This window comes from Dendropsophus ebraccatus, chromosome 2, assembly GCF_027789765.1.
Source record: "Dendropsophus ebraccatus isolate aDenEbr1 chromosome 2, aDenEbr1.pat, whole genome shotgun sequence".
NCBI lineage: Eukaryota > Metazoa > Chordata > Amphibia > Anura > Hylidae > Dendropsophus > Dendropsophus ebraccatus.
In genome coordinates, this window is record NC_091455.1 from 20,135,002 (window position 1) to 20,162,993 (window position 27,992).

The 27,992-nt window shown below is 40.8% G+C and overlaps 1 protein-coding gene and 1 long non-coding RNA gene across 2 annotated transcripts in view; one reads left to right on the top strand and one right to left on the bottom strand.

Moving 5' to 3' along the window:
• Positions 1-16,345, top strand: part of LOC138783014 (uncharacterized) — a 38,366-nt gene extending 22,021 nt beyond the window's left edge. Inside the window, exon 3 of the long non-coding RNA XR_011361613.1 lies at positions 15,482-16,345. This is a non-coding gene — a long non-coding RNA (uncharacterized lncRNA). The remainder of the gene's footprint in view (positions 1-15,481) is intronic.
• Positions 5,065-27,992, bottom strand: part of ATAD2 (ATPase family AAA domain containing 2) — a 36,709-nt gene continuing 13,781 nt past the window's right edge. The window contains exons 4-28 of the mRNA XM_069957129.1: positions 26,948-27,116; positions 26,644-26,746; positions 25,289-25,379; positions 24,568-24,711; positions 23,262-23,385; positions 22,068-22,175; positions 21,799-21,907; positions 21,537-21,652; positions 21,204-21,378; positions 20,762-20,850; positions 20,358-20,517; positions 19,811-19,901; positions 19,394-19,705; positions 18,918-19,050; positions 17,055-17,241; positions 15,996-16,181; positions 15,749-15,884; positions 15,473-15,669; positions 14,286-14,445; positions 13,449-13,571; positions 12,617-12,763; positions 11,225-11,554; positions 10,121-10,254; positions 7,110-7,238; positions 5,065-5,556 (exon numbers count right to left, since the gene is read on the bottom strand). Of these exons, the coding sequence (XP_069813230.1) occupies positions 5,521-5,556; positions 7,110-7,238; positions 10,121-10,254; positions 11,225-11,554; positions 12,617-12,763; positions 13,449-13,571; positions 14,286-14,445; positions 15,473-15,669; positions 15,749-15,884; positions 15,996-16,181; positions 17,055-17,241; positions 18,918-19,050; positions 19,394-19,705; positions 19,811-19,901; positions 20,358-20,517; positions 20,762-20,850; positions 21,204-21,378; positions 21,537-21,652; positions 21,799-21,907; positions 22,068-22,175; positions 23,262-23,385; positions 24,568-24,711; positions 25,289-25,379; positions 26,644-26,746; positions 26,948-27,116 (3,689 nt within the window). The 3' untranslated portion in view covers positions 5,065-5,520. The remainder of the gene's footprint in view (positions 5,557-7,109; positions 7,239-10,120; positions 10,255-11,224; positions 11,555-12,616; positions 12,764-13,448; positions 13,572-14,285; positions 14,446-15,472; positions 15,670-15,748; positions 15,885-15,995; positions 16,182-17,054; positions 17,242-18,917; positions 19,051-19,393; positions 19,706-19,810; positions 19,902-20,357; positions 20,518-20,761; positions 20,851-21,203; positions 21,379-21,536; positions 21,653-21,798; positions 21,908-22,067; positions 22,176-23,261; positions 23,386-24,567; positions 24,712-25,288; positions 25,380-26,643; positions 26,747-26,947; positions 27,117-27,992) is intronic.

Genomic DNA, 27,992 nt, shown 5'->3' on the forward strand with positions numbered 1-27,992 from the left:
AATGTATAGTTTAAACAAGGGGTCGAAGGACATCGGTAACGATGTCCCTGCAGCCCTTGTTAAACGATTATCAGCCGTGTAATAGGCCCAGTAAACGAGCGCCGATCTAGCAGATCGGCGCTCGTTTACAGGTATTATCAAGCCCCCATCGGCTCGTGTAATACCACCCTTATTCTTACCTAATGACTGTGACAATGACATCATCAAGAGGGAGGCTGGTATAAGCGCTGTTAGGCCAGCCTCCCCTTGTCAGATGACTCAGGTTGCTCAGCTCTGATTGGCTGAACAAGCTGTAAGCCATCTAACAGTTTTACAGAGTCAGTTTGACATCACTGGAGTGCATCATGGGAAAGCCCAAACCAGGAAGTAAAGAAAAAACGAAGACACCAACTGGAGGTTCAGGGACCTGCAAACAGCAGGAAATTTAAACGGAGACAGACTCAGGAGGGATGGTAAATGTAAAAGCTATGTTAGATTTTTGATTGATTGATTGTTTTTTTTTTATCAGCCCCGGAGTACCCCTTTAAGCTACATTGATAAGTCAGTATGTTTAAAAGGATAAAATTCGTGAGCAGCGTTTTTTTTTTTTCAATCTGCAATATATCCGTAATGCATCCGTATTGTGCTTCTGCAAAAAAAAAAAAAAGGGGGATGTCATAAAATGATATCATTAGCTGTCCCAACCATCCAGGAGGAGCTTATATGGTGATGTCACAGGACTGTGGAACACAATTGCAGATGTTTATGCGGAGTGCTCAGGTGTTGTCTGCAAAATGCAGAGGCTCCCAGACTTCTATAACACATTGCAGACTGCATTACAACTAGTTTTTTTTGGTTTTTTTTTATTGTTGCGGATCTGCAAAAATAGATGATGTGTGAATTGCATCATTATTGCTTAAATTTGCTTGTACTACTGATCTGTGCAAAGTTTGTTGAAAGGAGTGTGTGTGTGTGTGTGTGTGTGTGTGTGTGTGTGTGTGTGTGTGTGTGTGTAATTCCAGCTCTCATTTTCCCTATATGGTATCCATGGCTCTACCAGGGGGGTCAGGCAGGCTCCAAGTTGCTGGTAACCTCCCAGCATTATAGAGTGCAAAGACTGCCAGTCAGGAACGTTGTTTACATGAGCCGTTCCTGAGGGTAGGTGATTTACAGCAGAAACTTTAAAGACAAGTGCCATGACAAACTTTTTCCCAGTAATTGAAGCACATTACAAAGTTATATAACTCTGTAATATGCTTCAAATACCTATCTGCCTCCCTTCCCTCCCTCCACCCCCCACCAGGAAGTGTCCTAACTCACACAGACCTAATGACTGCCGCCACCGTCACCAAGCTCTTCTCTCAGCTCCTTCTCCTGTTACACCAGCCCCCCCCCCCCCTCCCGTCAGGTGACTCAGCTTGCTCAGCTCCCATTGGCTGAACTGCAAGCCATCACTTGGACTGGGGAGGGGAGGCTGCTGTAACAGGACCTAGAGCAGCCCTCCTGCTGATGACTCATCCTCACAAGGAGCAGCTGCCTGGTGACGGTGACAGCAGTAATCAGGTCTGTGTGAGTTAGGACACTTCCTGGTGGGGGGTGGAGGGGGGAAAAGACAGGGAAGGGAGGCAGATAGCTGATTGAAGCATATTACAGTTATATAACTTTGTAATGGTGCGTTTACATGTAACGATTATCGTACGAATTTGTGCGATAACGATCGAATTCAAACGATAATCGTACGTGTAAACGCAGCGAACGATCAAACGACGAACGATACATCGCTCATTTTGATCTTTCAACATGTTAGCAAATCGTCGTTCGCAAAACGTTCAGTGTAAACAGTCGTTCGCCGATTTAACCAATGTTTGAGATAGGCTTAAGCGTTCGCAAAACGATTGCAAAACGAATTTTCCGTACGATATATCGTACCGTCTAAACGCTGCTCGTTATGAAAAAAAAAATAGTTACTCCGACATCGTTAATCATACGATCGGGCCAATTATCGTTACGTGTAAACGCACCATAATGTGCTTCAATTACTGGGAAAAAGTTTTTCATGGCACTTGTCCTTTAATGAACAGCTCACAGTGCAGTTTTCTGTGTCTTCAGTAGAAAGTAGCAGGCTCAGAGCTGGGGGAAGGAGACTGAAAAGGTAATAAGTATGGAATGAATTGTTAGTCTGCAGGAGTAGGGGGTGATTAAAAATGTATTTTCCCAAACCAGAACTTATTTAACCCTTTGAGGACCAAGCCCAAAATGACCCAGCAGACCGCGCAAATTTTCATTTTTCCCTCCTCCCCTTCTAAGAACTCTAGCACCTTCACTTTTCTATCTACAGGGCCATGTGAGGGCTTGTTTTTTCCCAGAATAGTTGTACTATGTAATTGCATCTTTCATTCTACCATAACATGTATGATGGAACCCCAAAATGTTATTTCTGAAAATATAAACTGGTGAAATTGTAAAAATAGAATGCAATATGGTAACTTTTGTGGGGTTACTGTGTCTGCGTAATGCACTACATGGTAAAAGCGACATGATACCATTATTCTATAGGTCTGAAATCTTTTTTTTTGCAAATATTAATAAAATGTCCCTGTTTTTGTTTTTCACCTACAGGGCTGCACTTTTTGCGCCATAATCTCTATTTTTTTTTTTTTTACTAATACCATATTTGTGTAGCTCGGACATTTTGATATATATATCTATATCTATCTTGTGAAAAAAATTGGCAATCCTGGCACTTTTCCCCTCTTTTCATTTATGCCGTTGGCAATGACAATTGTTGTATTTTAATATACCTGACAATTATGCACGCTACGGTATATGTTTGTTTAATTTTTATGTTTTATTTATATAATGGGATGGGGGTGATTTTAATCTTAATTGGGGGAGGGGTATTTTTAAAAACATTCACTTTTTTTTTTTTTTTTTTTACACATTTTAAGTCTCCCTGGGGGATTTTTACGTGCAATCATTAGATTGCATTTACACTGCCATTAACTACGTTTACACAGAGCAATAATTCGCCCAATTGATCGCTTAACTATTTTGAAGCAACAATTTGGTTTTTAGAACGATCTGCTTTTAGGCGAAAAAATCGTTAGAAGAATTGTTATTGCGATCACTAACGATTATCCGAATGATTTTTCCAAGATCGCTTAAGCCCATCCCACACATAGGGTGAATCTTGAAAGACTGTTTACACAAAGCCATCTGTAAATTTTTAGCGAACGACCAACCACGATTTGAGAACACGTTGAAAGATCACAATGAACAATTTCTCACTCGTCACTTGATCGTTCGCTTTGTTTACACGATTATCGCTCAAATGTCATCGTTATTGCGAACATTCGAACGATAATCGTTCCGTGTAAACACACCAATAGGCATAGCATTGATCAGTGTAATAGGTGCTCTGCTGATTGAGCCTGCCTGTGACAGACTCAATCAGCAGAGCACCGATCAGACCGCACAGAGGAAGGCAAGAGACCTCCAGTGGTCTGTGAAAGAGAAATCCGATCGGTAAGTGACAGGAGCTGCTTCTGTCACTTACACGTTTAAAGGGTTAATGACAGGCTGCAGAGTGATCGCTGCAGCCTGTCATTAACGATGAGGGCCCGGCTGCTGGATGCAGCCGTCCCCCACCTGCTATGAAGCGTGCTCCACTCCTCTCTTCTCCGCTCTTCATGATTTAACAAAAAACACAAAACTGCATCAAGCTGTGGTTTAACCCAGTGTAATCCTAATTTTTATATATGTTGTGAACAAGCCCCTGCACCCCTCCAAAAAAAAAAAAAAAAAAAACAACACAACTCATTTTCATTTAGAGTGGCTTATTTATTTAGCAGAATGTGACTTAAAATTGGATAAAACAGCTCTGGAAAGAAGAGACAGGAAAATGTCGGATACGTTTATATACATAAAGACAGTTCATGGGTAACAGCCAGAGACAGTGAGCAAAACATTTCACACATTTTTGGAAATCCTCTAATTATGGGCAAGAGGCAAACCTACAACAGCGGACTTCTGGGCACGGCTTAAGGAGGGGCAGAAGTCACAGGAGGAATCCAGAGGTTCCAAAAAGTTTTCCTTGACTTTCACTCTACAGTCGGCCTCTCCCAACCTGAGATTCCTGATAACGGAGCAGCAGATTCCCATCACGTGGAGAGAATATAGACTTCTATATCATTGTTAGAGATGAGATATAACTAGAAGGGCTCTGGAGATGTAGCCATTATCTGGTGAGGAGATGCATCATCTGTTTTCCACATGACTAAACGTAAACCTGAGTATTTGCGTCGTCTTTGGTTATAACAGTTAATCTCGATACCATTTTACCCCTCCTGTAATATAAATATCTATGGCCAGAATACCTCTGATATTATTTTGGAGTTATGCACTTCCGTAATATTTCATTTAAAATTCTTCAACAATTTACAGATCTCTGCTTGTCGTGATTAAAGGGGTTAGTTAGGCTTAGAAAAACATGGCTGCCACTCGTGTGGGTTTTGCAGCTCAAGTTCAGGATGAAGTGAATGGAGGTGAATTGCAATACCACCACATGACCTTAGGATAGGGGTGGTGCTGTTTTTGCAAGAAAGTAGCAGTGTTTTTTTGTTTTGTTTTTTAAAATTCTGGATATCTCCTTTAAATAGGCATATTCTTTATTTGATATGGAGAGAGAAAATTCATACAAGACTGAATATGCAATGCATAGAGCTCTATATAGTCTTGGCCAAAGTACACTGGTTATTTTCAATATCCCAACACCCGTGTCATCTTTAAAGCATACCAAGGTATCTCCTATAGGCAGTTTAATATGGTCGGCAGGAGAGGAGGTGGTAAGATAGCTTACTATGACAGAAGGTTCTCCTCAGACTGCATGTGAGACCACACAGTCTTTGTTGACTAGGCTCCCAGTGTGATGTAGACTATGATACCAAAGGGCCTGTATGACTTAGTCTAGGATTGGCAAACTCGTGGCCCTCCGACTGTTGCAAAACTACAATTCCCATCATGCCTGGGCAGCCAAAGCTTTAGCTTTGGCTGTCCAGGCATGATGGGAATTGTAGTTTTGCAACAGTCGGAGGGCCACAAGTTTGAAATCTGTGACTTAATCTTGTGGGAGACATGGATGCACGCCTTAAAAGTGGTATTCCTCATGGTAAATATAGTATGGCCACAGGTTATGTATGAAGAGTTTCCACTGTGGCTCACAGGAATCTGAGATTTTATATCCTAGGAGTTGAGGCAGTGACACATTTGCGGTTAGTGGAAGCCTAATATGTATGTGAGGTATGTGGCGATTCCATATGAAGTAATAGTGTAAACTGATTGAGCAGATTCTGTGACCCAAATAGGCACACAAAAAAAAAATTATATGCCGAGTATATACATTGTTAAACAGTAAAATAAAAACTTTCAGTCAATCCATCTTCAGAACATTTTGTATTACTGGACTCAGACTATGTACAGGTAAACACAATATATATTAGTTAGATGATATCTTGAGGAAATATACAAGTTCAGCGAGGGATCTCAAATCCTGAAATGCGTAACCTCACGCTCCATTTCCTAAATAAAACAAAAGAAAGGCAAAATGTAAATAAATGGACACAGGACAATATGAAGTAAAGCGTACCTCCAGTGATGTAGGACTACGCACTCTACTCAGTTTGGTGTGGAAAAATGCAGCTCATGCTGGGATCTCAGCCCAAGGGGTTTCTTCCTCAGTTTGGGTGTGGGGTTTATCAGCTCAGTTCCATTGAAGTGAATTGTAATACCACACACAACCTGAGGACAGGGGGGTGCTGTTTTTGAAATAAAAGTATTTGTCCTTTTTTAATTAGAATAGCACTCATGCAAAAACTTGCTTGGCAACCAGGTGTGAGCTGCGTCTCTGGAGTGGCACCTTATGCTTGTGTATGGTAAATGGCTGCAACACTGGCATATTGGTAAATGAATATGCAAAAGAGGAGTCCGTGGAGCCTCATTAAAGAGTCTCAAAACACAGGACTAGCCAGATATCCCTCCGGGAAGGACCCAGCCAAGGGGCAGCTCCTGTTAGGAAATCACCAAATCCACCATATTAAGTGGCCCTATAAGTCAGTGTAATGACAAGGGATAAACCAAGGCTAGGTAACCATCCACATACAGCTGTTTCGGGGTGTTGCCCCTCATCGCTATGGAGCAGGATTCTGGCTAGGTGGGAGCAATGCCTAGCAGAGCCATAAGAGAAACAGATTGCTGAACTCAGGGAGACCAGCCAAAGATAACACTGCCGGCTGCTAGTGAAAGCGCTCAATGCAGTGAAGTCCTAGGTGCATGGCCCCCCGGGAAACATGAATATGCAAAAGATTACAGCTGTATGTGGATGGTTAGCTGGCCTTGGTTTATCTCTTGTCATTACACTGACTTCTAGGGCCACTTAATATGGTGGATTTGGTGGTTTCCTAGCAGGAGCTGCCCCTTGGCTGGGTCCTTCTCGGAGGGATATCTGGCTAGTCCTGTGTTTTGAGACTCTTTAATGAGGCTCCACGGGCTCCTCTTTTGCATATTCATGTTTCCCAGGGGGCAATGCACCTAGGACTTCACTGCATTGAGCGCTTTCACTAGCAGCCGGCAGTGTTTTCGTTTGGCTGGTCTCCCTGAGTTCAGCGATCTGTTTCTCATATTGGTAAATGGGCATTGTAATTATGGGGGAAAAAAACCTTCACTATGTCAAAGAGACCCCAACCGATAAAACTGTTGTATAGGTCTGAGCCTGGAGGAGCCCACACTTAACACATTCTCTCCTGGCTTTGCAATGTGACAGACTCCCAATGCAAGTCCATAGGGTAGTTTTGCCTACATACACACCAGGCATGAGGGAACCGTAAGAAAATGTAAATCAGGAAGGTGGGCAAGGCAGCAGCTGATAAGTACTGGAAGACTGGAGGTTTTTTTTTTTTTTTTTAAAAAGTAGTAAATCACAAATCTGTATAACGTTGACACCAGTGGATCTAAAAGAAAAACATTTTTGCCGAAGTACCCCCTTTAAGGCCTGGAAGATGTACTTGTCTCCAGTCAAACCTATAGGACAGAGTCAATGGGTGTTCTGCAGCTGCATACCCCTCTTCCCCCCTTACCTGTATTAACTGTGTTTTGTCATAGTCTTTACGATGTCTGTAAATACACTGGCTCAGCAATGCGTATAACTTTTCCAGTTGAAATACAGTGTATCCACTTGTTTTCTGTACAACTTTGTTCAAGAGTCCCTTGGGGGGAAAAAAAAACTAAATTAAAAATACAGAATAAACCTTTGTACACACAATCACAATCAAATACAAAAAACGTGTGTCATCCTGGTGGGTTCACCATGCATTCTTGCAGCCCTTTTATCGTATACATTTAAATGGGGGGGGGGGGGGGGGAGATGCGTTTTTCTTATTTAGCGTATACAGAAATGTGTTGACCACATTTTTGTGTATGTTAGACATAACCATTTAAGAACTGATACTTTAAACGAACTACAAAAATGCAGTGTGAACCCAGCCTTATACTAATGTTAAAAATGATTCATTTTTGCACAGGATAGGGGATAACTAGCTGTTCAGTGGGATCTGACCACTGGAACCCCCACACATCATGGAGATCTGTTATCCCTTGAATGAACAGAGCAGCAGAGCGCACCCGGCCAACACTCCATTCACTCTCAATGGACTCCATCAGTTCTGTTTGGAAAAACCATAGAGTGAGTAGAAAGACTAGGCATGTGCACTGTGGCTCCATTTACACTGGTCAACAAATTTTCAAAACTTGTTTGGTTCAGAAATAAAATTATCCATTTCTTAATGATTGTTATGTGCTGAATTCAAATATCACAAGGAAAAATGTGAATTGTCTCTAGTTTCTATGATACGGAAGAGTTATCATGTTACTGTTTTGTGAATTGTATAGAATACAGCATAATAGCCGACATATTTATTACTTCTGCAATCATAAGGAAGCAAGGTTACTGTTCATAAACTTTTGAAATATATTCATAGGAAACTTAGTTCTATCTGAAATCAACTACAATTTATAGGCATATCCAAGAGTTTTTACAAATTAATTCTGTTTATTGACCTCTGGAATGTACACTCACCGGCCACTTTATTAGGTACACCATGCTAGTAACGGGTTGGACCCCCTTTTGCCTTCAGAACTGCCTCAATTCTTCGTGGCATAGATACAACAAGGTGCTGGAGGCTTCCTCAGAGATTTTGGTCCATATTGACATGATGGCATCACACAGTTGCCGCAGATTTGTCGGCTGCACATCCATGATGCGAATCTCCCGTTCCACCACATCCCAAAGATGCTCTATTGGATTGAGATCTGGTGACTGTGGAGGCCATTTGAGTACAGTGAACTCATTGTCATGTTCAAGAAACCAGTCTGAGATGATTCTAGCTTTATGACATGGCGCATTATCCTGCTGAAAGTAGCCATCAGATGTTGGGTACATTGTGGTCAGAAAGGGATGGACATGGTCAGCAACAATACTCAGGTAGGCTGTGGCGTTGCAACGATGCTCAATTGGTACCAAGGGGCCCAAAGAGTGCCAAGAAAATATTCCCCACACCATGACACCACCACCACCAGCCTGAACCGTTGATACAAGGCAGGATGGATCCATGCTTACATGTTGTTGACGCCAAATTCTGACCCTACCATCCGAATGTCGCAGCAGAAATCGAGACTCATCAGACCAGGCAACGTTTTTCCAATGTTCTACTGTCCAATTTCGATGAGCTTGTGCAAATTGTAGCCTCAGTTTCCTGTTCTTAGCTGAAAGGAGTGGCACCCGGTGTGGTCTTCTGCTGCTGTAGCCCATCTGCCTCAAAGTTGGCCGTACTGTGCGTTCAGAGATGCTCTTCTGCCTACCTTGGTTGTAACGGTTGGCTATTTGAGTCACTGTTGCCTTTCTATCAGCTCGAACCAGTCTGCCCATTCTCCTCTGACCTCTGGCATCAACAAGGCATTTCCGCCCACAGAACTGCCGCTCACTGGATGTTTTTTCTTTTTTGGACCATTCTCTGTAAACCCTAGAGATGGTTGTGCGTGAAAATCCCAGTAGATCAGCAGTTTCTGAAATACTCAGACCAGCCCTTCTGGCACCAAAAACCATGCCACGTTCAAAGGCACTCAAATCACCTTTCTTCCCCATACTGATGCTCGGTTTGAACTGCAGGAGATTGTCTTGACCATGTCTACATGCCTAAATGCACTGAGTTGCAGCCATGTGATTGGCTGATTAGAAATTGAGTGGTAACATGCAGTTGGACAGGTGTACCTAATAAAGTGGCCGGTGAGTGTAGGTCCTTATTCAATGGCTTCTCGGTGCATTTACACGTCTTTTGTATTCATACATGGGATGGTCTCTGATAACTTTCCAACAGTAATCTGCAAGCATTGATGGGTTCCATTTACCTCGATACCTTAGGCTAGGTTCACACTGCGTTTTTGCAATCCGTTTTTTTAATCAGTTTTTTTTGCAAAAAACGGATGAAAAACGGATGCATTTGTGTGCATCCATTTTGATCCGTTTTTCACGTTGACTTCCATTATAAAAAAAAAACGGATCGAAACGGATCCGTTTTTTTTTTTATAACGGACACAAAAGTAGTGTTGACACTACTCTTGTGTCCGTTATAAAAAAAACGGATTTTTTTTATAAAATGGAAGTCAATGGAAAAGCAGATCAAAACGGATGCACACGAATGCATGTTTTTTTCATCCGTTTTTTGTCAAAAACGCAGTGTAAACCTAGCCTTATACCATAACTATTGGTCATTCTAAGATGATGCAATATACCAGTTGATGATGCAAACTTTTCCTAGTATTGTATCACAGGCTGTAAGAAGTATAGAAAGTACGTCTACATCTTGAAAATTAGAGCCAATTTCAAAATTTGAACATCATTTTCAATCGTGCTCTGTGTAAGCTCCTGTCCAGGCCTTTTGCATTCACAGTAATCAGGCCAAGTTACGGTTCTCTGTACAGTTACTGGACAGGAGCAGTACAGCCCCTCCATTCTTTGACCAAGATTAGAAGTCAGTCCTGATGATATTTCCACATTACACTGTACGTTTTCCTCAAAAGATTAAAAACTTGCCTTAAGGTGCTCATGATTGACATGAAAGGTTTGTGCTGGCTCAGAAAGTATGTCCATTATTTTATCCACGCTGATAAGGTTCTGCTGCTCCACCTGCAGTTGTCTGCCACGGGTCATCCTCAACACACACAAATCTAAAAATTAAAAAAAAAGAATGTCACACTGTTATAAGAGCACAGCTACCGTCTCCAGACCTGGATCAATAACAAGAATTTGTAGTCTAGAATATAGCTGCATTTCTGCATCTGTATTATGGCATAGTACTGGACTGACCAAGGGTCTAATGACCTGACAGCATTATAGGAATTTTTGATTCTCTCCGTTTGGGTTGTAAGACAGTCAGGTTTAGAGTCAAACGTGGTAGAATTAAGCCGTCCCAAGGCTTATATTTCATGACAAACAGTTTTAATATTTTGTTATCTGAAACATGCCTATTAGAGATGAGCAAACGTGCCAAAATTTCGAACAACCTGAACAATCGACATTTAAATATGGTTGCCTGGAGAAGGTGGCTGCACCCAAGGATTGCCTGGAAAACAAGGAACATCTATAGGCCATAGGGTTGTATGCAAGTTTTCCAGTCAGTGCTTGGTCTGCATCCACCTTAAGGCAGGCAAAGGGATTCAGATGCAGATCATTTAGGTTCGTATGAACCTGAACTCAGAAATGTCGCTCATTTCTAATGCTGCGTTTACACAGAACGATTATCGTTCAAATTTGCACGATAACGATCGAATTCGAACGATAATCGTACGTGTAAACGCAGCAAACGTTCAAACGAGCGAGAAATCGTTCATTTTGATCTTACATGTTTAGTCGTTCGCAAAAAATTTGCAGATCGTTCCGTGTAAACAGTCGTTCACCGATTTAACTTATGTGAGCAAAACGATCGCTCTGTACAATATATTGTTCCGTCTAAACGCTGATATTTATTAAAAAAAAAAAAAATATATATGTTACTTCAAAATCGTTAATTGTACGATCAGGCGAATTATCACTCCGAGTAAACGCAGCATAAGGCCTATCCATCACAGACCATCACGGATTGGAAAATATACCGACGTGTGAATAGACAAACCAACAGAGCAAGAATGAGTCTCGTACCACTTGTTTCCATGTGGTCGCCATTTACTGTTGGTGCAGGATTCTCCGCAGGTTCCTCAGGAGCCAAGGATACAGATGTATTCTTAGTAGGAGAGGCCTTTTCCGTTTCCTTTCTCACATCTTCACCTTCTAAATGACCGTTCTCGGCCTCCATTGAAGACTCATCTCCAAATTCTACTTCAGTCTGATCCAAACTGGACTCTTGGAGTTCATGGTCGGCATCACTTCCAAGTTCCTCATCGTTTTTATCAGGCCGTGGAACCTTCTTCTTTTTATAACTACTGGACCACCCTGAACTCCATCGATTCTTCCTTTTGTATTTTCTCTTTCCTTTTGAAGAATACAAGACAAAAAGAAAAATTAATAGAGACTGGATTGCAGCTCAAAGCCTTTGTGGTTCTTAACCAGTTAAAGGCCTAATCCAGGATAACAAAAATATACCTTTCTTTAAAAAAACTAAAACCACATGCACTGAAGTCATTAAAAAGACAGAATACAGGAGCAAAGGATAAGCATTTTTTATGACAATGACTTTCAGCAGTCACAAATATACAAAAAGACTAAGGCTAGGGTCACATCACGATTTTGCTATCCGTTTAATGTATCTGTTCTATCGGGGGGGGGGGGGGGGGGGGGGGGGGGGAAACTGATGGCTGTTGCATGCCTAGCCTAACACTTAAAAGGAACCTCTTAGCAGATTCATGCAGCCTGAACTATGGGCAGCATGAAATAGCAGCATGCTCCTTCTTAATAAAATATGGTCAAAGCGAGATGTGTAAACTAGGTGGCTCCCCCTCTGGCTACTCCCCTTGCCCAGCTAAGGATCTGTTCATATTACTGTTGAAGGGCAAGAATCTTGTTGCAGAGTCCATCATATTTGATTCAGGGTATGTACACACTGAGCAATTCGCACGGAACGCCACCCGTTTAAATGCAACATTGCTCCTTTCTATAGAGCAAAATGGGAATTCCGTCTTCCATGTGCACACAGTGGAAACTCCCGTCCGGATTCTGCAATCCGCCTGAAGAATGAACCGGTTGATTCTTTGGGCAGATTGCACTGGCGGTTTCGGATGGAATTCCACGAGCGCTATAAAATGAGCGTAATTCCGCACAGAATGGAAATTCAGCACGGAATTCCCCAAGAATTGCTCAGTGTGCACATACCCCGACTCCCATAACCCTGCCAATGGAATCTGTCCACCAGGCCCGAAGTCCATAAGTGTTGCAGCTTCAGGTATTGCTGATCTTTCAGGATACAACAGGGTGGAGAGAAGCAACTTTAAAGTCCATTAGTGTCATCTTCTCACTTGTATTGAATGAAAGAAATAAAATAGCACTTGAGATTGCAACGCATTTCATTGTTATTAAAGGCCAGATATTACCACACACCTGTGCTAGGTGTACTTGCTGCAATGGGAAAGGTAGATCCAGGCGGTTTTTCTAGGTTTACCATGTCTGTTCTCTTCCCATCCTGAACTGTAGCAGTTTTAGGCAGAACGTGGTAATAGGATGGAATGTACTTTGAAGATGAAAAACCTAAATAAAAGATTTACATTGTAACAATTACCACACAGAATGTAGCTTATTACATTCTGCACCCTTGTGGGTGCATTTAGCATCATCAGTTCAGTTAGCTGGATCACAGAACTATGATAACATATTAAGGGGATATTAGGTTGTTTTGTTTTCTAGAAAGCATTGTGGATACTTCCTACATGAACATAGACACACAACATTTTTACCATATATTGGAGGATCATCATCTACTTTATCGTTCCCCGATTAACCCGTTTTATTAGATAAGGAAAACGTGTTGGAACAAAAAACTATTTTGAAATGATTTTGATCTGTGATTTTATCTTAATTTAATTTTTGGTGAATGATAAAATTTATCACTTCATGGTTTTCTTTATTCTGTCCTTGCACCTAGTGGAGGAAGGGACTGCCATAGTGGCTGGGGTCACCCCAAAAGGCTGGGAGAGCTTGTACCATCTAGCTTAGAGTACACTTCCCTCCATCTTTACCATCCCCAGCTGGGTAGTGTTTTTGGTTTTCACATACTAGGCCCTCACATTTATCTTGGACCTTGAGGTAGTTTTATTAAGACTATTACAAGTTACGTTGTATACCCAATGTAATCAGATAGAAAGAGAGAGAAAATAAGAAAGCAGGCCAAGAGTATTCTCACATCTGTCAACATGTACAATACACATTTCATTACCTCGTTTTTTGCGGGACTCCTGAATTTCTTCACATAGCTTTTCAAATTCTTCATCCAATTCTTGTTTTATTATTGCATAAGTGGCGTCTCTTAGCGTGCATGCTCGGTGGCGGATTAAACGGTCTGAAAAAGTTGGGACGTTCACAGCATTACTACACATACATACAAGAAAACATTTATTCTTAGAAGTGTTTTCACACCACATTGTTTTGACTCAAAAATGTGAAGCCGGGGAGCAGGATTTCTATTTAAAGATATATTCCCATATCATGAAGTTATAAGCTAGCCACAGGATATGGGGAGAAGCAGAGAGTTAACCACAATAGGTCCCCTCCAATGATCCAGAGAACAAGAAAATACTCTGGAAAAACTCTCCATTTATTCTCTATGGGACCTCTGAACAGCAGCCGGACTCCCTTTTCTTATTGCATTCTAACAATGAATTCGAAATGGTAACAGGAAACCTGACGATAGCATTCAGATATAAGAGCTTGAAGCAAGTTACCAAGTGTAACAATGGAAAAATCCAAGCTACAAGACATGAAACAATGGCTGTCAGGTATTGAGTGAGCGTAAAAAATTTTACGTTAAGGTTATGATTGTAAAGACCACAGCAGCAGCACGTAACTTTGTTTCAGCGAGAAGGAAATTAATTAGGTTAGTTTGTGTATTCACATGTGGTTTATATATCAGTTGTCTGTAAAGTATCTGGCAAATAAGGAGGTAAATAAAGTGTCCTATCCTATAGCTAGAGGATAATTTCCTGGGGTGGGAATACCCCTTTAAGTTTTATCCAATTGCAAAAAAAAACAAAAAAACAAAAAAAAAACAACTTACCACTGGGGTCTTTGTCTGGATTGTACTCAAGTGCATTGCTGCATATAAGATCAATGTCTTTTAAATATTCCTTTACTGTCTGATACTTGTGCAGATCAATTTTGCTTATAACAGTTGAGAGGTCCATTGGTTGTGCAATAACTGTAACATAATCAGGAACCTGATTTAAAAAAAAAAAAAAAAAAGATTATGCATCTAATCCAAGCTACATAATATACATACACTTTGTGTACATGCACTAAAATGTATTCAGTCATCTAACTTTCTAGTAGTAAAAATTTCACAACTAGATGTAATACAATCTCTTCAGCTGACCAACTACAATCTCCCATAATTTCACCTTAAAGTGGTTGTTCATAAAAATTACACACACACACACACACACACACACACACACACACACACACACACACACTATTAAAAAGGGTAGCTCACTTGGCCTTAGGTGTGATTTGCATATAGGCCTATATTATATGTAATTGATAGGATGTTATATACTACACAATATGTCACTGTTGTGTACAGTGTGTCATTTTTTTGCACTCAATATGGCTATTGCATTTTGTGTTGTCTCTTATTATTTTGACAAATAAAAATTTATGTACGGAAAAAAAGGGTAGTTCACCAATTTTTACTTCTATTAAAATATCTCCAGTCTTCCAGTACTTATCAGCTGCTGTATGTCCTGAAAGAAAAAGGGGTATTTTTTCCAGTCTGGAGAGCACGAGAGGTTTTCTATGGGGATTTGCTGCTGCTTTGGACAGTTCCTGAGATGGACAGAGGTGGCAGCAGAGAGCACTGTGTCAGACTGGAAAAAGAATACACCACTTCCTGCAGGACATACAGCAGCTGATTAGTACTGGAAGACTGAAGATGTTTTAAAAGTAGTAAATTACAAATCTGTCACTAGTTGAGTGACAAAATTTTTTTTGTGAACGACCCCTTTAACAATGAACACTCAGCCAAGCGTGTGTGCTTCATTTCAAGAAAATAGAGGGGAATATTTAGCAGGAATCTCTCCCCAATTAAATATCATCATGTAGAAAGTAAACAATCCTGCTCGTTGGGACTACAGCATAATGCTTATCTATCAAGTAGGGTAAACCCCTTATGACAAAAGTGTAAAAAGAAGCTCTATATGCAAGTTTATCTGCTCTATGTAAATTAAGCCATCTTTATGCCTTTACCTCTTCTAGGTCCACTGGCTTTGTAAAAGCTCTGAAGCGTTTATCAATAGCAAGTCTGTGGGTCACATCTCTAAGGAAGAGACGCAACTCACGAAGAGTCTCTTCTTCTTGCTCCTCCAATCTCTTCAGCTCCTCAGCAGTCAGTTGCCGCGGTTCAGGGGGAGGACACACTGGCAGAACTTCAAGGGCCTGCAAAACTAAAAGTCAAAATGTTCATGATTTTCCACATGAAGACAAATGTTATAAACATACACACAGAAGTAGGATGTCACTAACTGGTCTTTTTCTTTGATGAGGGAGGCTTGGCAGCTTGATTCAAGATAAGATCCTCAAAGAAAGCTCTCCGCTGCTCCTTTGTGGGTAAGGGAACGTGAAAAACTTCACCATAGTCATCCAGGAAAAGTTCTTGCAGCTAACAAAAAATAGATGAAGTAGATCTTCTTAAAAGCGTATGCATAATATAAATGAAGCAACTTACAACAGGTATAAGCCTTGATATATATCTGTGTTAAACACTTCTTACCTCAGAGGGCAGATCTGCATAATTGACATCGCAGGTTGCCAGAAGAAGAATGGGAGAAAATGATGGGATGTTCTTGAGTAAAGTGATGAATGTTGCCTTCAGGGTAAAGCCGACAGTCTCCCACCACAGATGGATGTGTGGAATATACAGGATGCTTGGAGCAGTTCTTTTTGCCTCTCGGAAAAGCTGTAGAAAAAGTTTAAAGTAACAATTAGAGCATATACAGAAATGTAATGGGGTGTGATCTGTTGTACCAACCCCTCACTAGCGCTGCACTGGAATGCTGCTTAACGTCCAAAGTGAACACCCGTAGGTTCACTACAGTGTAATAATACAAAAGGATACAAAAAAGGGGGTGACGTTCAGCACAAAAAATGGATTCCCCGATATTTCTACTGACAATAGTGATGTAACAGGCGGGTATACCGTTAAAACAGAAGAGGTATAATGTTAAATGTTAAATGATGCTAAATTGTGCTAAATAATTGTTGCCTATACACTTATACTCCGTGTGTAGGCAACATTTATTTAGCACAATTTAGCATCATTTAACATTATACCTCTTCTGTTTTAACGGTATACCCGCAATGTTACATCACTATTGTCAGTAGAAATATCGAGGAATCCATTTTTTGCGCTGACCACCACCCCCTTTTTTGTAACAATTAGAGCATGTTTAACATTCAGGGAATTAGTGAATTAGTTCATGGGATTGATGGGACAATTAGTTTGTTTGTCATTATATTTAGCTATAGGTCAATTAACCTATCAATGTCCCAACACTATGTTCCCACCAAAAGAAAAAAAAAAAAAAAAAAAAAAAAGGTACCACAAGGAATCTGCAAGGAGTGAACACAGGCTAACAAATACTTCCCAGAATGTCAGACACAGACTTAAAAACTACTACTGCACAAATGACCGGCGACAACCTTATAGAAATCAGCCACTCATTATTGGCTCACAGCTGGCTATAGCATATAGTTTATACTACGATTACTTCTACATAAAAACCTATATACAAAAGCCATCACATCCTTTTATAGGAACATTTATTGTTACCTGTGCACAGTTTTCTTCTGGAGATACGACACTAACACCAAAAAGAACAGCCAGGTCTAGTGTGTATACTGTAAACATCTCCAAGGCATGTATGACAGCTGGAGCCAAGTGCGTCCCCTGGCCTAGTCCCGGACTACCTGCTAACAGCATCCTGGGTCTGTAAGATGTCGGCTGGTGACTTGCATTTCTACAATAAAAACAAACAAAATTATTCCTAGAAAAGATAATCTGAAGATGTTTTAATGTGAACTTATTAAGGTAAGTGTCTGACAGGATGCCATGGCAGCAATGATTTTCCATCCATTAGGGTTTCCTTATGTTAAAAAAAAAATATTTTTTTTTCCAGTTTTCTTCTACTGAAAAGAACAGCCAAGGCAAGGAGACATAAGCAGGCTGCAAGACCAAAATGTTATAGAAGCATAGTTTAAAGTTCTGAACACTATTTAATACACACAAAAAAAAAAAAAAAAACTACATGAGTGAGCCGCGGAACTTTGCAGATGCACTGTATTACTTTACAGAAGTGCTTGATGGCTCAATACTAGTGTCTTTTCTATACAACATACACTTAAAGGGAACCAATCGCCTAAAAAACCACTATAACGCTATTGAAATGTGCAGCAGCAGCGCCCAGCACACTTTCCAGGCGTGATCTTTTTAACTTTCCTCCCTGTAATGTATATTCCCCAAACTTACTTTATATTTTTGAAGCACTGTATGCAAAGCCCCCGCAAGTAGTCATCTGGGTGGTAAGCAGTCGGCATCTAGTCAAACGGAATAGTTAGCCTGACGTCATTCAGGGGCGCGTTGTGCATCACGTCGGCACGCCCACATTCTTACTACGCTGCGCATGAGCAGTACAGCAGTCCTGGTCTGCACTATACTGCGCAGATGCAGAATAGCCTTGAACTCATTGCTGGATCTCTGGCAATGAGTTAGAGGCTATCCTGCACGGATCGGGACCGCTGTACTGCGCATGCGCAGCGTAGTAAGAATGTGGGCTCGCCGACGTGATGCACATCGCGCCCCTAAATGACGTTAGGCTAATTATTCCGTTTGAATCACGCCCCTGGGATTGATTGACGTGTAGGAACGGCCAGGGGACTGTGACTAGATGCCGACAGCTTACCACCCAGATGACTACTTGCAGGGGATTTGCATACAAGACAAATCACAAACATTTAGCAAAGTTCTGAGGCTGAAACTGATGTCATTAAAACAGCAGCTCTGTACGTATCGTAGTCCACTGTTTATTCAATGGGGCAAATCTGATGTTTTTTTTGCAGAATCCACATAAACTTCAAACCCTATGTGAATACAGTATTATACACATACATAATACACCCCCAATCACTTGCACTAGTTACAGAATATCCATAGATTCCAGCAGGATCTGTGTGTAAAACACGCGCATGAATGTTCAACAACCCTAAAACTAGTGAACAGCATGCGTCACAGATTTCTTATACATAATATTTCAAGCTGCACCAGATGAGAATGGGCCATCAGCATCAGATTGGTGGGAGTACAAATTCTGTCACTGCCACTAATCAGCTCACTTAAGGGGCCACAGCACCTTGGAAAACACCTCATCCTGTTCTGCATTTAAAAGGTGCAATATATTTTGTAGTGACTGTACTTCTAACCACAGCAAATTAGAGTAAACAGGGCTAATCTGCAGTACCAGGCGCCACCACTTCAAGTGTCCGGCAAAGTACTGTAATGTGCTGTAGCCCCTGCCCCCCCCCCCCCCAGATCGGTGGGAGTGCCAGGATGGCAGCCTAAGACAAGTGACTGGAGGACTCTTACTTTTGCAGTCCTTAAAGTTACATTTGTTACTGTAAATGTGCAATCTGTACTCACACACTGAGGTGAAGAAATGGGCGATTTTCTTTTTGGTTGTTGGGGACCTTGTGAGCAATTCCATTTTCAAATACAGAGGGCTGTTCATCATCGCTGTACAGCAAGTCTTCATCCAGCATGGTATTTGAAGATCCTGAAAGGGTAAGTCCATTTTAATGAAAACTGCACCAAAAGATGACAGAATGTGCTTCTAATAAGCTACTGAAGCTATAATTCAAAACATGAAAGTTTTACACTACAAACATGACTCAAAAGTCATCCCCAATCCACAGGATAAGTTAAAACTAGCCGAGTAGCATTATCCTCACTGCTGGGACCTCCACCACTACTATTATCTATGGCCTCGTGCTGCTGCATTTAGAGGACACATGACCTCTTTTCTTGGGATTGGTGGTGGTCCCACTGATCAGCTAGTCTGAATAGGGGATACCATGTGATGACAGCAGCCCTTTAAGAATAAAAATACTGGTACGTACCAGATTCTTTGCTCTTGAGTCCTTCATCTGCATGTGGGAAAACTTTTCTTAAGGAGACCAAGATGTTCTTAAGAGTATTCTGCAGCAGGGGCTGAATAATGGAGGATAAGGCTTGACCTGGAGAAACCACCGCTCTCTGTGATGCTGGCACAATTTTTTGCATTGCTAATATGAAGTCTTTAGCTGTGATTTTTATGGAAGATATATCCAGCAATAATTTGTCTGATGTTGTGTAAATCTGAGGGTAACGTCTGCGTAGAGCACACAGGGCCGCTTCGGCGCACACCGATTTTATGTCTGCACCACAATAGCCTTGGAAGGGGACATAAAGCACAAATGTATTACCACAAATTTCAGATAGAAAATATAGGGATCTAGGAGGGAAGAAAAAGACGATCAAACCAACTAAACACTTACCAACACACTTTTCAGCCAATTCTTGCAGAAACATTTCTGATGGTTTAGGATTCCACTCTTTTGTATGAATTTTAAGAATTTCCAGTCTTGCCTAGGAAGACATAAAAAACAAAAGTTACAAACACGAATCTATAATAGACCAGGGATGGGGTCAATGCTTTAGGAACATAAGGAAAACAATTCTCATAGAGATGTCATGAGGATCGCTCACACTTTTCTCTGCTCTACAATTAAAAGGGTACTCCAAAGAATTATTTTTCTTCAAATGAACTGGTGTCAGAAAGTTATATGAATTTACAATTTAACTTTTTAAACAGAATTAAATTACAAATCTATTTAACTTAAAGACCCCCAGTAGATTTTAAAGAATTGATTTTTTTTCTCGCAAGAGAACCCCTGCACGAAATACACAGTAAGGCTAATATGATGAGATTACTACCAATGACTACAAGAGGACTCCCAATAAGACGCTTTATATCTCATAACTACAATAGGTAAGTATAAGTAGCCTAAAAGGAGCAAAAGGCTCAGATTGGAGAATACCTACATCTCTATCTGGCAAGCTGAAAAGAAATTCTCTGTCAAAGCGGCCGGGTCGTCGAAGAGCTGGATCTATAGAGTCAAGTCTGTTGGTGGCCCCTATTACAACGATCTCCCCTCGGCTGTCCAAGCCATCCATTAGAGCCAGCAGTGTGGATACAATGGAACTGATATGGAAAGAACATCTTAGCGTGTATTTGCAAGATTAGGTAAGAAAGGAGAAAGGAAAACGTAGGCATTGACAATTTAAAACTAACCACCAGAGTGCTATGGTACAGATCCTCATGTATATAAAGAAGTTTGACTCCAAGTCTAGAACTGATCAATAGACATGGGGATGTAACCACCAATAATAGGGGGATGAACACCCAAAAGCAGTGAAAGTAAAACTGAGAAAAGTAAGGAGCTTACCTGTGAATTTGGTCTTGCCTGCTTGACCGTACAGGAGCCAAGCCATCAATCTCATCAAAAAAGATGATTGAAGGACGCATCTGATAAGCCTACACATAGAAGACATAGGTTTAGTATAATTGCTTTTTCAATGCAACAATTTATCATTACATTCTTTTAGGCTGGTTTCACACATGGCAGTTTTTTGGAAAACTTCAGTTTTTGAGCAAAATTGCAGACATAAGTGCTTCTCCAGGAGTATTTTACCCATTTACTTTGAATCCAAAAAACTGCCCTTTTCCATGTACAGTCTCTGAACAGAATAAGGGTGATGTTACAAAGCAAATTTGTTCCCCAAGTAGTGCTGGATGTAATCATTTGTCTGTAATGTCAAGGGTCACGGGGTCAAAACAAACCATAACAGAATTTTATTGTGTGAACCAAGCCCTGAAGTGTAAATTACCTGATCAAATAATAATCTCAGCTGGCGTTCAGACTCTCCAACCCATTTGCTCAAGCAATCTGCACCTTTCCTCATGAAGAAGGAAACTCTTCTGTCGCCCACACTGCATTCATTGGCCAAAGCGCGAGCGACCAAGGTCTTGCCAGTACCAGGTGGACCATAGAACAAACAACCTCTGAAACGAGAATGAAATAAAAGGTTAAAAATAAAAAAAATAAAGTTCAGTGATGTGCATATTGGCAGCAAGGATAGGAGATTTACAACCCAATAAAGCACTGAACAAGTTAATGTCTATGTTATTAATCTTAAACTACATAAGATAACCAAACATACCGCGGAGGCTGGATTTTAAATTTTTCAAAGATTTCTGGATAAAGCAATGGGAAAACCACCATCTCTTTCAGAGACGCTATATGTCTAGTCAGGCCGCCGACACTGCTGAACCGCACCTAAAAGACCAGAGGGGGGGGGGACAAAAAAACGTCACATCCTGCAAGTTCGCAATAATAATCTAAAAATTGTAGAATATAAACTATGTATATTCTGATGTAGGACCAAAACGGAGCACAAATGTGTAGTAAAATTCATCACTTACAGATGTATCAATTTGCATTGGATCAACATCAGCAAGGCTGGCACCAATTTTCATCCGATCTTTTTGCATCCCCTTCAAATCATCTCTTAATAAGTTCATCGGAAGGCACCTTTATCATAAGGGTAAAAAATAAACAGATATTTCCAATATACTAATCTATGTTTTCAGAAGTACACACACAAACTATCAATGTAAAATATACTTTGACAATACAATATATTATATTGATAACTATGCTGACAGCAAAATCTGATAAGTAAACCATGTACCTGCTGATAGCTTTGTTACGGCTCCGATTCATCCGCCTCTCAAAGTGCTGTTCATCGTCCGATGAGGAGGAGGATGTGGAGTCGCTGCTGTGTATGGCATGTCTCCTCCTAAACCATCAAAATATTATTTGCAGAAGTTATGAAAGTTATGAACCTGTTCAGTTTTTCCCTTACCTAAATGTGGAAGGAAAAAAAACTCTATACCTCATCCTAGATCAAACCCATAAAACTTGTAGGAATCCTGCTTTAAGGATTTTGATCGGGTAAGCAATAATCATATTTATATTCAGTATTGTTCATATCTAGATGAGTGCTCAGTCCACAGAGTCCATGAGTCTATAATAGATTTAAAGTGTCACTGTTTAAATTTTTTTTTTTTTTTTTTTTTTGCAGAAATCAATAGTACAGGCAATTTTAAGAAACTTTGTAATTGGGTTTATTAACCGAAAAATGCATTTTTATCTTGAAAAAGCAGTTTGAAGCTCTCCCCCTGTCTTCATTGTTTTCTATTGAGAGGGGAGGGGTGGAGGGAGATGAGGCACCAAAACACAACAACAAAGTTAATTTACAGCTACATCACCGGGCTATCTCCTCTGAAGTCAGCACTGACCTCTTAATACTGGCTTACACACAGGTCCCACTGTGTAATCCTTTGTTCTCTGCTGCCTAAACTGCCTCCTCGCTAGAATAGACAGGACCCGACTGATTTAAACCAGAGAGAGGAGGAAGGGGGGGGGGGGGGGGGGGGAGACCTGGGGAAAGTCTCTTTGAATGCAGATATTGGCATATTTGCCTAATAAACCCAATTACAAAGTTTCTTAAAAATCGCCTGGACTATTGATTTCTGCAAAAAAATAAATAAAAATGAAACAGTGACACTTTAAGGATATCGATCGGGTAAGCAATAATCATCTAGACATGAACCAATGCTGAATATAAAATATATGAGTGCTCAGTCCACAGAGTCCATAATAATAGATTTAATATAAGGAAGCCCCTTATTTGGAAATTTAAACAAAGCTTAGACTATAATAAAAGTAACCTTGCATGTGCAGTCACCCCTATGATGGTCACTTGGTACCAGGCCCCATCCTTGAGATTTGTGAGGAACCCAGATCTCTCATCCATGTTAGATTTATATAAATTCTCCTATCAAATATAGTCAATAAGAAGAGTACACTTGTGCTTCCTAACCTGTTGAGTCGTCTCTTGCAGTAGGGACTCCTTGGGCCAGCAGATCCAAACCGGTAGGTTCGCCTTCTCACAGGAGATGTTGAGGTAGCATAAAACATATCCCGCTTCTTATGGTGTCTGGGTTCTGATGCAACAAAAAAAAAGGGATTTTGCAGGTCAAAAAAACATACAAATGTATTATATGACAAATCCGCTCTTAGCTCTTAGACTTCAACAGGCTTCCCACATTCATGGCTGCCTGAATGCAAGTTTAAATATACCATAGCATTTGGCCAAAGCATTTCTGTAGCGCGAACGCTTAGCTACACAATTTGTGACAGAGCACAATGTTATTTACAAGGGTGCTATTTTATCCTATTTAGAGGACATGAATGACAGCTAACAAAAACATTTTGTACTTGTGGATAAATAACTTTGTATGAATTTATAAGCAAAAAAATTTCTACATACAGAACCACAGAATTTAACCCCTTAGAGCTATTCACCATACATAAATGGCAACAATTCTTTGCAGTTAAAGGGGTACTGCAGCAAAACTTTCTTCTTTCAAAACAGGCAGCAGAAAGTTACAGATTTGTAAATTACTTCTATTTAAAAACCTCAAGTCTTCCAGAACTTATCAGCTGCTGAATGTCCTGCAGGAAGTGGTTTATTCTTTCCAGCCTGACACAGTTCTCTTCTGCCACCTCTGTCTATGTAACGAACTGTCCAAAGCAGGAGCAAATCCCCATAGAAAACCTCTTCTGCTCTCCAGACTGGAAAGAATACACCACTTCCTGCAGGACAAAGCAGCTAAGTACTGAAAGGCTGAATATTTTTAAAATAATTTTTTTTTTATATATATGTGTGTGTGTATATATCTTACATTTAATATATATCTCTTTCTGACACCAGTGTATTTGAAGCATTTTATTCCCGCTGAGTACCCCTATAACATCACGTGCTGTAGGTAAACAGCTTGGCCTGCAAAATGGTCATCAGTAACATCAGGGGTTACAGTGCTGGCCTTGGACGGATGCTGAAGTCAATAATGAACATAGTATGCAGGTGGTTTACTAGACTGTGGTGACATCACAACGGGATCTGGGAGAGCCTGGGCTCCATAGACACCATTCTATGGGCCGGCGTATTCCGCTATCCGCCGAAACTGCCCCAAGAATGGCAATCTATTGATCAATTTAGGCTTACTAAGATGGTGGTCAGTTAGAAATCTGCAACAAAAAGGAGTAAAGTCCCATACACATTTTAGTCAAATAATCTATAATATAGGCTACACTGGTCATCTATTCAACTTTTCCTGCATTACCTTGAAGGGGAACTTGGTAAGGCACAACGGCTTTTCTTTGTCTAAGCTCATAGCGTTTTTGATTGTCTTCTTCACCATCTTCGTCCTCATCCTCGTCTTCATCTTCGTCCTCATCCTCATGATCCTCACCTTCTTCTGAGGAATCTAACAGGTTTGGTGAATTTTAGTTTTGTCTTTTATATACATTTAATTACATCACTATTCAAACTATAAAAAAGCAGGACAGGGGAGGCAGGGTAACCCTGTACTTGTATTCTCTCTCCCCTCTAGGACTTTCCAGCCATCACATTCATGCCCTGACAACCTCCAGTACCAGGCACAGTAATGTGGCCCCTTCCAAATAAATATGGGTGGCCTCAGTTACTTGTAAAATTGCCCATCTGTAATGCAGCTATACACTGTCCTATCAGAAAGGGATGCAGTGCTAAACTAGCTCCGTGTCCCATTGCAGGGATTAGACATTGTCCCATTGTCAGGGATTGTGAAGGGATATCCTCCTAGCAATATACCATGGCGCAATAAGGATGGAAACACTGTTTGAATCACATGCAGTGTAAATTGTCGACTTTTCCATGGTAAAGGTAAACTTGGCATGTATGACATGTGACATGGCCTCCAAGCGAATGCGTTTGCCAGCACAGAAACTACATATATATTAGCGTCTGGAGACACCAGCTATGAAACCTAAAATTAAAGCATTATATTAGTCATGTCAATTTACCTCCAGTTTCCTCCTGATTGTCTGTGGTTTCTTCATCCAGCTGTGGAACGTTGCGTTTCTGCTTCACACGAGAATACATATCAAGATTCTCCTGAGACAGAAGCAAACCAGTGTCAGAAATCACATGCTGAAAATTGGGATTCATACTCAGATATATTAATTTAAACTGCCTATTATTCACAGCCAACCTTTAGGGTGCCTTCACACGTACTGTATCGCAGCGTATTTATCACACCAAACTCGCACAAAACTTGCACGAAATTAGCTGCGTTTTTTGTGGTGTTGAACTCGCATGTGAACATGCAGCGAGAATACATATACAATGATTTGATAGCAATCAGTATCGCTGCGGATTTATGTGCGAGAAACTTGCAGCGATAAAAACGCAGCGATACGGTACATGTGAAGGCACCCTTAAAGTAGCTTTTATGCTTCCTCAGTTTGCATGTTCTACTAGGGCATAGGGACTTTGTATCAGGGGGCCCTTTCATTTGTGCTGCCCATAAGCAGAGCACAATATTCATCTAAGTCGGATGAAAAAATGGCTATGACTGTGGTACAATTTTTTTCTGCAGACACAAGGTAGACTAAAGCGGGCCATGCATAGTAGCTCTCAGCTTAATAAATGTTCAGACAACAACTCCCACAAACACATGAAAGCCGAGTGTGCACGCCCTATTAAATGGGAACTCTGTCGAAATTATTATACATTTTTGCAAATTACTTCTATATAAAAACCTCAAGTGTTACAGTGCTTATCAGCTGCTGTATGTCCTGCAGGAAGTGGTGTATTGTTACAGTCTGACACAGTGCTCTCTGCTGCCACCTCTGTCCATGTCAGGAACTGTCCAGGGCAGTAGCAAATCATAGAAAACCTCTCCTGCGCTGGACAGTTCCTGATATGGACAGAGGAGGCAGCAGAGAGCACTGTGTCAGACTGGAAAGAATACACCTCTTCCTGCAGGATATACAGCAGCTAATAAGTACTGAAAAAACTGGAGATTTTTAAACAGAAGTAAATTACAAATTTTTTTAACCTTCTGACACCAGTTTGAAAAATATTTTCGCTGGAGTTGGCCTCTAGGTCAGGAAAGGGAGATAATACTGCTGCTGGCAAATGCCTGTATAGCAGAAGAAAAAAGGACCTGTGTGTTGAAGTCTAACCGATTGGTTCTACTCCTGCAGACATCATTTGATGGAGGATTGGGAGGCCCCTATAAACATTAGCTGGCTGACCAGTCCCACCAAATTATATTAGATTTTATCAGCAACAATGTGAATGGCCAGCTTTAGTTTTATCATGGTTTGTGTACATATTAAAAAAAAATAATAATAAAAAAAAAAAAAACATTTACTTCTTCAGTGTCATTAAACTCTCCCAAATCCTCAAGCTCACGCATTCGGCGTCGACGCATTTTCTTCATATGATCCATCTTCTGTAAAACAGCTTCGGCAGTACTGAAACCAATCAGACTCTAGTTAAGCCTTTATGATTAAAATAAGCATAGTAAAAAAAAATATGGTTTTAGATGCTGAAAGTACATAAAAGTGACCAACACCAATTAGAAACACCTGAAATAACTCAAGGAATTGCAAACAACAAGACTGTAACTCAACCCCATCTTTTCAGCAATCTAATCTTTAGTGGTTTATACCTACTTTGTAATAAGTTTGTCAAACAGCACAGACTGGTTTGTGGTGCTGTATCGGCTCCTCCTGATCCTGCCACTGCGCCGAACTTCAACATCTCCGTTCTCTTCATGTGTGCTGGCCTTCTCTGCACTCCTCGTCGTTCTCAGTGATCTTCTCTCCGGAGATGGGAGATCCCCTGATTCAAGTTAAAAAAAGATGATCAGTTTGTGAAGGACGTGCAGATCTTACAATGAAGTGTGCAACATTTGTGCTACAGATGTAACATCGGGGATCTCCACAACTCTACTAAGTTGAACCTAGATCAGGGGTGTCAAACGCACAGCCCTCCAGCTGCTGCAAAACAATTTCCATCCTGCCTGGACTGCCAAAGCCATAGCATGACGGGAATTGTAGTTTTGCAAAAGCTGGAGGGCCACAAATTGACACCAAGCCATATCAAGATTATGTCTACTGGAAGAAAATTTTCTGAGATTTTTTTTAGAAACAAATTGTCCGATTAACATCTGCAGCTATAGCTGTGGGCTGATCATGTTTAGTTTACATCTCCCTGCAGAGATCTGAGCATCTGAGAGTATTATCCCGTAACCATAGGACAGGGGATACTAAGCTGATCGCTCGGGGGGGGTCTGATCAACCAGACCCTCACCAATACAGAGAACGGAGACAATGGCCTATATGGAGACTATTCACCCTATATAGTCACTAAACACTTGGGAGTTCAGCACTCAGATGAGCTTGTTATCTCTTATCCAATGATGGGGGATAAAAGGCTCAGGTAGTAATAACACTTTGATGACAAAATCCATACTGTGTCTCAGTCTGTGGTCTAAAGCAGACAAATGAGGAACAAATGGCAGTGAATGCTCAAAAGCCACTGGGGAGATCTAATACACCAGTAGTGTCTTCAACATGGGGATTACCAGCACACCATGACCTAGTCAGCTACAGCTGGGGACCATGACTTCAATACGTTTGACCACACACAAATTGATACAATGGAGACCACAGTCACTAAGACATCTGCCCCTGTTCCAATATAAACATACCATGA